The sequence below is a fragment of the Anabrus simplex genome, chromosome 14, assembly GCF_040414725.1.
Source record: "Anabrus simplex isolate iqAnaSimp1 chromosome 14, ASM4041472v1, whole genome shotgun sequence".
NCBI lineage: Eukaryota > Metazoa > Arthropoda > Insecta > Orthoptera > Tettigoniidae > Anabrus > Anabrus simplex.
Window position 1 is genome coordinate 26835676 of NC_090278.1, and position 11718 is coordinate 26847393.

The following is an 11718-nucleotide window of genomic DNA, read 5'->3' on the forward strand; positions in this document are numbered from 1 at the left end:
TTGGAGTATATTAATAGAATGAAGCTTGTTTTTCTCATTTGTTTCCCATATAAACCTATACATTCATAAATAGAAGATTTAAAATCCTAGATCACTTGGCAAAATCTAATTATATACAATTTCATGTATTGTTTGTTGTTTTAGCTTTGCAGCTGGTTTTATCGTGGCCATGCTCCAAGGACTTTCAGAGTGTCGTTGTGCTGCCGTAGGCACATCCTGTGCCGCTCTTGCACTCCAGACTTCGTCAGCCGTTCCTGCACAACTTGTCCCTGCCAAGAACACTGCATGGTCTCTAAAGGCTTGCTTTCAACAGCTACTGTAACTGCACTGTTTAGACAGATTGAGTGCAGACTGTATTAAAACTATAAAATGAACATTATATATACAAGTTTCAGCAAAATGTTACTGTCAAAGACAGAATGTGGACAATAAATCAAGCTGGAGAAGGCAGTAAAGTAGAAAGGAAGAGCAATTAATGTAGGCAAGGACTTGGAGTATGTTGTAAAATAAATAAATAAATATAAGCCTATAAAGTTATCCGTTAACCCTACAAGTGCCAATGCTATATTCTGTAGTGCCAAGAGTGAATGCTGAAAGTGTAGTGGTTTAGGAAATATTTTATAAAATCGGTAAATATTATCAGAAACCAACAATATATGCATCATTTTGATCAGAAAGAGTTTTTCACAATGAAAAGACATGTAAAAAATTAAAATATTAAAACTAAAAATCCTTTATAGAAAGCAAACCTTTTGCTGATTTGAATTTTTGTTATCTTGAAAACACAAAGTGAAATTGCACAAAAAATGTCATCATAACAAAAAAAAAAAAAAAATACAAAATGTTCATCATACAATGCTGAAATAACCCTGAAAGTTTCAAGAAAACCTGTGCATAATTAGCACTCCTGGAATACTTTTGTCACAATAGGGGAAAAAGGAAACATTCACTATTTTTCTTTTTTCAAGCAGCTCATTCTGATTCTACATCCTCTTCCTGGGTTTTCTTCTTTTTGTGTCCCCTTGCTCTGAAGAAGTGCTCTAATTGATCCCAGCATGTTTCATAGACTCCCACATTACATCCTGGACACCAATGAGTCAATCACTCTCCCTTTTCTGCTGTCGTCACACATACATCGCATTTCCTCAGTTGTCTGCAATGGTGTACCGTATCTGACAAAATATCCAAAGTTTCTCCAGCCTCACCTGGATTTTCAATGTTCTCGGAATCAACTTCACCAATGTCACTACCCTCATCAAGAGCTTGTGAAATATCTGATTCAGTTAGCAATGTTTTTGTTTTCGATGCTAACATGTTTCTTTACTACAGTCACATAACCACTGCTATATATGAGATTCTTATAGACATGAAACTCAAACAAATACTTCCAAAAGCGACAATAGTGGTGATAAGTGGGAACTAGAGATATTCAAATTGATATAATATGAATGTTTTACCAACAGAAGACTTAACACTCACGAAAACACACATTTATTGAGGATCTCAAAAAGCTATCCTATCACCACAGGAAGGTGCAGTGCGCCACTTTTAGCGATCCTTGGCACTTCTTGGGTTAATAAGAAACGGAAAAGAGTAGAGGCAAGTAGTTCAGTACACAGGCCTGGATCTTTCCATTCACTTGAGGTTGACACACAATTGGCAAAATGTCACAAATTTCTTGCCTAGGAGCGAGGCTGAATAACTCAGATGATAGAGCGCTGGCCTTCTATCTCCTGGGTGGCAGGTTGATCCTGGCTCAGTCCAGTTATTTCTTAAGGTGCTCAAATACAGCAGCTTCCTGTTGGTAGATTTACAGCGCTCAAAAGAACTCTAGTGGGACAACATTTGGCACCTCGGTGTCTCCGAAAACCATAAACATTGGTAGTGGGACATAAAACCTTTGTGCCTGGGTAATTGCAATTCCTCTCTATTTTCACCTTATCCAACTTTATGAACTTAGGACAGTGTTTTCCAGCTTTCTTGTCTGAAGGTACCACCTCTATCTGAATTCTAAAGACAACAAGAAAAGACAAATTTTTAAAGACAGGACTGTATTCTGCAGTATATTCCTTGTTAATGACAAGGTAAGTTTTCATCTTCTTCTTCTTCTGCCTCTTCCAATCCTCTCTTTTTCTCCACATTTTATCGTTTATCACTGTCTTCCATTGTAGTCCTCTCCAATTTATGTCATCCTCCACCTGATCCCTCCATCTTGTTTGTGGTCTTCCAATTGGTCTTCTTCCAGATTCTGTCCATTCCAGAGCTCTTCTTGGTAATCTTTCTTGTCACATTCTTTTGACATGGCTGAACCATTTCAGCCTATTTCTCTCCATAGTTTCTTTTAGGGGGTTCATCTGTAGCGTATTTTGTATTGTTTCATTTCTTATCTTCTCCCCTCCTCGTTTTACCCAAGATCCCTTGCAGAAAGCGCATCTCTGTCGCCTGTAATCTACTCAGACCTTTCTTTGTCCAAGTCCAACATTCTGATCCATAGATCAATATTGGCAAGTAATATTGGCAAGAAATTGGAAATTACCTGCCAAAGCAAAAATCACAATATATAAATGGCAAGATTAAGGCCCTCTTTTCCATCTAACCAGAAAATACAGTATTTATATGTGCAAAATTAAAATAAAACATCTTGCAGCTACTAAACAATATAATATTATGATAAAGAGCAATAAAAAAAATAGGAAAAAATATGACTGATATACAGTAATAAAATTTGAGTAATTTCCTATCCTCTCCAAAATTTCTTCCTTGATGTTTCCTTTACCATTTAGCTTACTTCCTAGGTATTTAAAAGCATCTACTTCTTTAAGAATTTTTCGATTACACTTAACACCCTTCATTTTACACTTAACACCCTTCATTTTGTTGTTTTCTCTGCTGATTTTCATTACCTCACTTTTCATTAAACTTATTCCATGCCTACTTCTTCAATTGCCCTCCACCAGGTATTTAGGTGTTCTTCCAATTTTTGTTCATTTTCTTTCCATATCATCACATCATCTGCATTTATGTTATGACTTTCATATCATTTGCTGTTGACCCTTGAAGAACTTTCCTCATAATGTTGTCCATCACTATATTAAAGAGCACTGGTGAAAGTACACTTCCTTGTCAAACTTCTCTGTCTGTTCTAAACCATTCTAATATATACACATGATGAAGCTGAACTTCACCGACAAACTTTGGAAGTTGTTCAGGGACACCTTCTGCATATATTGGTATAAGGGACTTGTGGTCTCCGATGCCTCCTTACAGAGTAATCATGTAATTACGATCTGTTCGGTTTGTTACCCCAATCATCCTTGTTTCTGTGAAAATACCGTCATATCAGTGAAAAAGCCTGTAATATGCATAACCAAAACGTACAACACAAAACACAGAGTAATGCAATAACCCTCAGATGAAACATGTACACTTTTATTACAGTGTGTTCAATCTGTTCTGTTCTGTATTGTACAGTATGTAACAAATGTGCAACTGTTACAGGTGTTGTTCAAAATGTTGACCACCATGATCACAGCATTGTTGGTTTCCGGCTCGTTAAAGAAATCCTGTGGGACAGAATTCTGAAAACACTGCATTTATCGAGAATTAACATTTTTTAATTTTCAGCGCAATACAGGTACAGAGCTAACTGGGGAAGCAAACCAAACAAAATGCAATTACTCTGCAACGACCCACTAAAGACCACGGGTCCCTGATACCAATATACTCAGAAGGTATCCTTGAACAACCTCGGAAAGTTTCAGTAGGTTAAACTTTATTTTGGACACTTCCAACTATATATCAAGAATATTACAGGAATATTTAATAAGACCACCTATTCAATACATACCAAGAATCTTATGGTTAAACTTTTACATTTAAACTTTTGCATTATATTATAGACTATAATATAATGTAAAAGTTTAACCATAAGACTCTATAATATAATGTAAAAGTTTAACCATAAGATTCTTGGTGTGCATTGAATAGCTGGTCTTATTAAATATTCCTGTAATATTCTTGATATATGGTCAACTTCAATACGGAATAAATATGAGAGTTGTAACTTATCACTTCCAACTAATCAACACTTGTAAATTAATTGTATTGAAGAATTTTATTCTATCTCCTTTATAGTTACTGGTGCATTCGACTCATAAGAACAGCAAGGAACTTCTTGAGAACATCCACCTTTGACAACATTGAGCTGCTTCCATTCAAACTAATGTAGCTAAATCAAAACAAGGATATTTAGGGAGTTAACTGCCTCTCAAATACCTGATAATTTAAATATATGTTTGTTGCGTACATTCATACTTCTATGAACCTACTACGCTGGCGTAGCAGCGAGAGAGTTGTTACTCCCACATGACCCATCCCAGGACGTGGATAGGGGGGTTCCTAACCAGCTTGCCGGCAAATTTGAGCGAAATAAAATAGCTCTTGCGGACCAAACACACAACCCCCTGTGGGTGGGGTATGCAGACGAAGAATACACCCATGGTATCCCCTGCCTGTCGTAAGAGGCAACTAAAAAGGGCGACCAAGGGATGACTGAATTAGAACCATGGGAGTACTTGTAATTAGTACCATCACACGAGGAACAACATGGGTCGCCTTTACTTGCGAGTAGTACCACTATGTTAGGTACACAATAGGTTTGTGATTAATAGCAACAGAGGGTGAATCATTATGGGTTTTACAGTACCCGTGATTAGTACCACTATACCACGGACTTAAGTTGCCTGAGATTAGTACCATTGTGAGAAACACCACACGGGTCTGGGCGTTACCTGTAATTAGTACCACCACATGAGTGACACTGTGGGTCTGCGTTGCCTGTGATTATAACCCACTATGTGAGGAACACCACGGGATAGTATGAGTCCCTGCGATTAGTACATCAATGTGAGACACACCATGGGTTTGCGTTGCCTATGAGTGGCACCATAATGTAAGAAACACCATAGGTCTGCATTACCTGTGAGTGGTACCACAATGTGTGTGGAATACGGTAAGTCTAGATTAATCATAATTAGTACCACTACATGTGAAATACCACGCTTCTTACTTTCATAGCAATAAGTACCATTATGAGGGGCCATTTGGACCCCTTTAGACAACAAGCATCATCGCTTCAGGTTTGTGCTTTGGAAGCAGCCCCTTGGTCTTTTTATACTATTGTTTTAAGATAGTTTCTGGGAAGGTGGGACAATGCGGGTTGAATCCATTGATTCTTTTAAATTCATACTCATTGTTCATCATCATCTTTTTGAATTCTAGTCAGGGGATTGATTTTTGAATTATTTTTAACTTTTAATATTGTGAGTTGGATCCACTAATTATTTTAAATTCATATTCAGCCATTCATTGTTCATTATCATGTTTCGATTTCTGGTCAGTGGATGAGTTTTGGACTTTTAAATTGTCATTACATTTCGTCTCATTTCGTACAGTTAGGGGCCGATGACCTAGATGTTAGGCCACTTTAAACAACAAGCAACATCATCATCACATTCATACTGATTCACCAGTAGCATTACATCACAAACAAGAGGCTACATTTGTAGGAAGATACAATTGGGTAACACAAAACTTTTAATAGTCTTTATTAAAGTTGGTGTGAAGCTTCCGTGGCTCAGGCGGCAGCACGCCAGCCTCTCACCACTGGGTTCCATGGTTCAAATCCCGGTCACTCCCTGTGAGATTTTTGTGCTGGACAAAGCGGAGACGGGACAGGTTTTTCTTCGGGTACTCCGGTTTTCCCTGTCATCTTTCATTCCAGCAACACACTCCAATTTCATTTCATCTGTCAGTCATTAATCATTGCCTCAGAGGAGTATGACAGGCTTCGGCAGCTGACACAATTCCTATCCTCGCCGCTAGATGGGGGCTTCATTCATTCCATTCCTGGCCCAGTCAAATGACTGGAAAGAGGCTGTGAATTTTTATTTTTTCATTAAAGTTAGTGTGAAGTTTGACAAAGATTAAGATAATTAAAATTGTATTTTAATGTGTTTTAATTTGTTCAGTGTGTTTATTTACAAACTTACAGCACAAAAACAAAGTTTATATAGTGTTACATAATGGACACATAAATGGTATTCCTAATCCATGAAGATTCAACCAAAAAAGGAATGTAATTTATAATATAGTGTTTTATCATATTTTACAGTTTGTGATGTATAGCTTTTAAGTGTATCTTTGTAATTGAAGATGGTCTTAGTAACAGACCAAAACTAGTCCTGCTATAAATGAGAAAGAATACAATTTACTGTACAAGTGTGGATTAGATGGAAGTGTCCAAAATAAGTTAAACCTACTAAAACTAGGAAATCAATACGGAAATTATGAAAATCATAAATTATGACTCGGAAAGTTTCTCGGTGGAGTTCGGTCTCCCCCTGTATACACACGAATAATCCTCACTTATTTTTTTCCTTCACATCCCACTACAAGTGAGAGGCTTGTTGTGTATATATCACGTCATGTACATGTCATCAGTTTAAGTAGTAGCACCTGTTTAAGATGACTCGTGTGAGTTCTCTTTATAGGTTGTTCACGGCACAGGGAAAGCTCCACGTTATTGAAGAGGGAGACTAATTTGATAATCATGCTGGGAGAAGAAAATACGATGCAGATTGAGAGTTGTGGTATGCGATTGGAGAAAGAATAAAGCTTGTCCTGTACTGCTGGGTACTTGTCTGTTGAAAAGCAAGAGTGTTAAAAAATGACAGGTTGTTAGGCTAATCATGGATGGCTCATGTGTGTTTTTTGAAAACTAGTGTTGCACAATACATCCCACCCAGTTATGAAGAAAAGATTGTGAATTTACACAGTTTGTTATCAGTATACACCAGAAAAATTCTTATATACTCTCACAAATTGGTTGTATGGACCAGAGACCAGTATGTTTTGAAAAGTCAACTAGAAGTGATGAGTTGCTTAGTCATTTTTCAAACTTACTGTGCCACAGTATATATATGGGATTTCAATATAAATATTTAACAAAGCTATACAAATACAAAAAAATGTTGTTTTCAAAATTCCCCTTACTAAAATTAGGGTACAGGATCATTTCCATATATACAGAATACTGCAATTTCAGGAAGTGAGTAGAATAGATATAACAGAGTAATACTAATTAGACACTTAGGTTTGCATCAGTGAAATCACTTCATTTGTATGCAGCCTAATTTTGCTCAGTATTAGAATAGGTTGGCCTCTGCACTCAGTCTGTTAACCCTTCTGAGAAGGGGCATTTAAAAATCTATCCTTCACTGGTTATGGAGGAGCTTTCACTGGGCATTTAAATGCTAGCATACCTATGCACCAAACTGTTTTATAATACCATATATCTGTATTTCCAATCAGTTTCAATTACATATATTGAAATTAGCTTTTTTATTTCCCCCCACACATAGTGTGTTTAGTCTCATTATTGAAGTGAAGAAATTTGCATATGGATTCAAATTTGTCTCGAGATATAACAGATCAAGAAAAAGGATATGACAATGGTAACATTTTTTGACAAGTAAGACCTAAAAGTTTGTTTCTGCACTATTCCCATCAGCATGATGAGGGCTAAGGTAACATACATCTCATTTTCATCAACAGGAATCAATTCCCTTATCCTAGATCGAAATGGAAATAACATTCCTCAAGACTTTATGTACTGCTAAGCGTAGCAATTTGTTTCCATTACAATCAGCTGGACAAGTTCAAGTGAAAACAAGAAAACAGTTTGAAAGCCTTTACCCCTGGTTCCACAAGATTTAGAGCTAAACCCTGCGGTCCAATATATAAGTTAAACCTACTAAAACTAGGAAATCAATACGGAAATTATGAAAATCATAAATTATGACTCGGAAAGTTTCTGCATAATTATCCATGTCTTTTCAATAAAAATTACATGTAGCACTACCACATCCAGCATGAATACAACAACAGTCTCTTCGGTATCATTTCACCCTCACCACGGTCTGATTCGGCAACATCAACATCACTGTCATCAGAATCGTCACTAAAATTATAATTACTATCCTCATAATCACTAAAACACTAATTTAATATGCCTCGTACAGCATCATTAAAAAAATTATCCTAATTTACTGACGCCATTGCAGGAAAAGTACACAAGCGAATAGTCGATGAATTTTACACATCGATAACGAGGTGAAAATGGATCGATAGATACAGTATATGGAAAGAAAGAATGAGCTTTATCTAGATGGCTGTGAAAAGACCTCAGAAATAGTTCAAAGGAAACTCACGAGATGGAATGCGTGTCAGACACTACTGCATAACCTATGATACACGTCACTCCACGCTGTCGGGTGAACACAAATCTTGAAAAAAAAAATTCTTGCTCACGCATATATGTCATCGAGGAGGGTACCAAGAACATGACTGCTTTCTCGGTGAACTTGGGGTCATGCTTTAACCCAAAGGTCAGAAAGAGAATATTTAGAAAATACATTTTTCAGTGCATTGTCACATGAATGTTCATGATCTGTCAACACTGCTGGTAAAGTGTCTCAATCCCTGATTCAGTCTTGGAGAGTTAATATTTTCAAAGAAGTAACCAGGTTGTGACACTGGTTCTTTATGAGTATTCTAACAGGAACCCTTTTAAGTACCATTTTAAGATTTTATTCATGTTTTAAAATTTTACCCAACCACCTTGTTGCATACCACTGTTATGAATTTCATTATGATCCGTATTAACAATTGATCACTAACAAAGGGTAGAGAAGGGTCCACCTATTCAATACCATTAGCTTGTATATTGTCTTATAAAACTGGGACTAGTTTCGACTCCATATATATTGGGTCATCTTCAGTCAAGCTCCAATTGGAAGACATATGTACACATATAACCAATAATAATTTACATAGGGTAAACACTCTTCTATGTCACAATTCACCGTCTTAATTTGAAACACTGATTAAGTCCGAATGACATATACAAACTTGAAACTAAATTATACATCAAAACTGCTGTAGTTGATGCCAAAGTATTTTGTTGCTCCTTCAGCAGCCAAATATTCTTGAGTTGATCTGGGAGTTGGTATCCTTATCTGTATAGGGGAGCAACTTATTTTATAATTTATATTTGTTCAGTAGTAATATGGTAATGACTTTTATGTAGCTTGAAGGAGAACATTCGTAATTTGAATAGGTATTCCTTTTCAGATGTAGTGATCTACTGTTTAATTTGTTTTAAAGTGAATGTCCCTATGTTCTTCATAAGTTGCGTGCATCTGGTACGGATACGAACACCAGAGACCCTTTGATAGCATACCACTGGAGAACACTTCAAGTGATACCTGTGATATCAGAGTCTGGTGTTAGTATCCATACCAGGTGCATGCAACTTATGAAGAACATAGGGACATTCACTTCAAACCAAATTAAACAATAGATCCACAGTCTGTTTCCAGTCATTCGACCGGGTCAGGAATGGAATGAATGAAGCCCCATCTAGCAGTGAGGATAGGAATTGTCCCAGCTGCCGAAGCCTGTCGCACTCCTCTGGGGCAATGATTAATGAATGAAAGATGAAATGAAACAATTTTGGTGAGTGTTGCTGGAATGAAATATGACAGGGAAAACCAGAGTACCCGAAGAAAAACGTGTCTCGCCTCCGCTTTGTCCAGCATGAATCTCACATGGAGTGACCGGAATTTGAACCATGGAACCCAGTGGTGAGAGACTGGTGCACTGCCACCTGAGCCACGGAGGCTCTTATGATGAAAAGGAATACCTATTCAACTTGCGAATGTTCCCCTTCAAGCTACATAAAAGTCGTTACCATATTACTATTGAACAAACATAAATTATAAATCAAGTTGCTCCCCTATACAGATAAGGATTACCAACTCCCAGATCAAATCAAGAATATTTGGCTGCTGTAGGAGCGATGAAATAGTTCGGCATCAACCACAGCAGTTTTGATGTATCATTTCGTTTCAAGTTTGTCTATGTTTTTCGGATTTCATCAGTATTTTAAATTAAACTGTAAATTGTGACATACAAGTGTGTTTAAAATATTATTGGTTATTATATGTGTACATACGTCTTCCAATTGGAGCGTGGCTGAAGATGACCCAATATATATGGAGTCGAAACTAGTCCCAGTTTTATAAGACAGTATACAAGCTAATGGTATTGAATAGGTGGGCCCTTCTCTACCCTTTGATAGCATACCACTGGACAACACCTCAAGTGATACCTGTACATCCAGTTGAGGAACACTGATTTAGGATGCTTGAATTTTCATCCATAACGAATGCAAACAAGACAAATAAGTGAAATGAACCTTCAACCTATTAGGTTATGTTCCATACATGTAGTATACGTTGAAGAGATGTTAAGTACAGAACAAAAATAACCAATGGGACACCAGTGGGATCCGAAACCACAACCTCAACATCTGTTCAACACGTACTGTATGTACGGAATACGACCTAATAGGTTGAAAGTTCATTTTGATACAACGCGGTCTTGAAAATTCAATATTCATTGATTTGGCCCACAACGGGCGACTTGCATGCACTCTCTACTCCAATAAATACACTTTGTTATTTGAAATTAGCCTTGTCAATACTTACAGTTATTTAATTAATAATTTATTATCACATAATACACCGTGTATGTTTCGAGGACCTTATTGTCCCCTTCCTCAGTGGTTTTCTCAAACTACCAAATATCTCCTGGACCTATTTACTTATTATTAAACACCAATCACATTCTTAATAAGTTCTCTTGTAACCAAAACCAAACCCCATCGCGCAACAGCCCCAAAGGGCCTTGGCCTGCAGATTACGAAGTGTCGTGTGGTCAGCATGACAGATCCTCTCGGCCATTATTCTTGGCTTTCTAGACCGGGGCCACCATCTCACCATCAGATAGTTCCTCAATTGTAATCACATAGGCTGAGTGGACCTCGAACCAGCCCTCAGATGCAGGTAAAGGATCCCTGACCTGGCCGGGAATTGAATCCGGGGCCTTTGAGTAAGAGGCAGGCACGCTACCCCTACACCGCAGGGCCGGCCTTGTAACCTGTACCGCATATTCAATTCTAAACATCATTTAATTGATGTATAATGTGTGTCATAAATAAACTCAAAACTACACTATTATATATACAAATTAAAATGTCAGCCTTGTTTATTATCTACAAATATAATTAATTTATTAAAATTAGCATCTCTTAAAAATTGCTGAAATCTTCCAAATGTTGCGGCTACTTCCACCTGTCCTCGAACACTCCCTAGAGTGGTTGCTTCTCACTCCACAATAAACTATAAGAAAGAAAAGCCTGTCTTAAAATCCATCCCCAATAGAATATTCTAATTTACTCTGAGAAATGTCCAATTGACTTACTGAGTATTCCGTTGTACACACATAAACATAGTTGGCCTTGACCTTAGCATGGGGGCAACATGCCAGCCAGTAGAACATCGATACCATCGATGTGCAGTACAGGTTACAAGAGGACTTGTTAAGAATGTGATTGGTGTTTAATAATAAGAAAATAGGTCCAAGAGATATTTGGTAGTTTGAGAAAACCACTGAGGAAGGGGACAATAAGGTCCTTGAAACATGTATGGTGTATTATAATAATAATAAATAATAAATAATTAACTATATGTATTGGCAAGCCTGATTTTAAATATCAAAGTGTATTTATTGGAGTAGAGATTGTAGTCAATACAG

The 11718-nt window shown here is 37.1% G+C and overlaps 1 protein-coding gene across 2 annotated transcripts in view; it reads left to right on the top strand.

The window, feature by feature from the left end:
• Window positions 1-2655, top strand: part of LOC136885543 (uncharacterized) — a 224412-nt gene extending 221757 nt beyond the window's left edge. Inside the window, exon 7 of one of the 2 annotated variants that reach the window (XM_067158164.2) lies at window positions 145-2654. In XM_067158164.2, coding sequence (XP_067014265.2) covers window positions 145-322 — 178 coding nt within the window. In that variant the 3' untranslated portion in view covers window positions 323-2654. Of the gene's footprint in view, window positions 1-144 lie in introns of both variants that reach the window. The other variant, XM_067158162.2, reaches the window with a different exon arrangement.
• Window positions 2656-11718: the final 9063 nt, after the last annotated feature.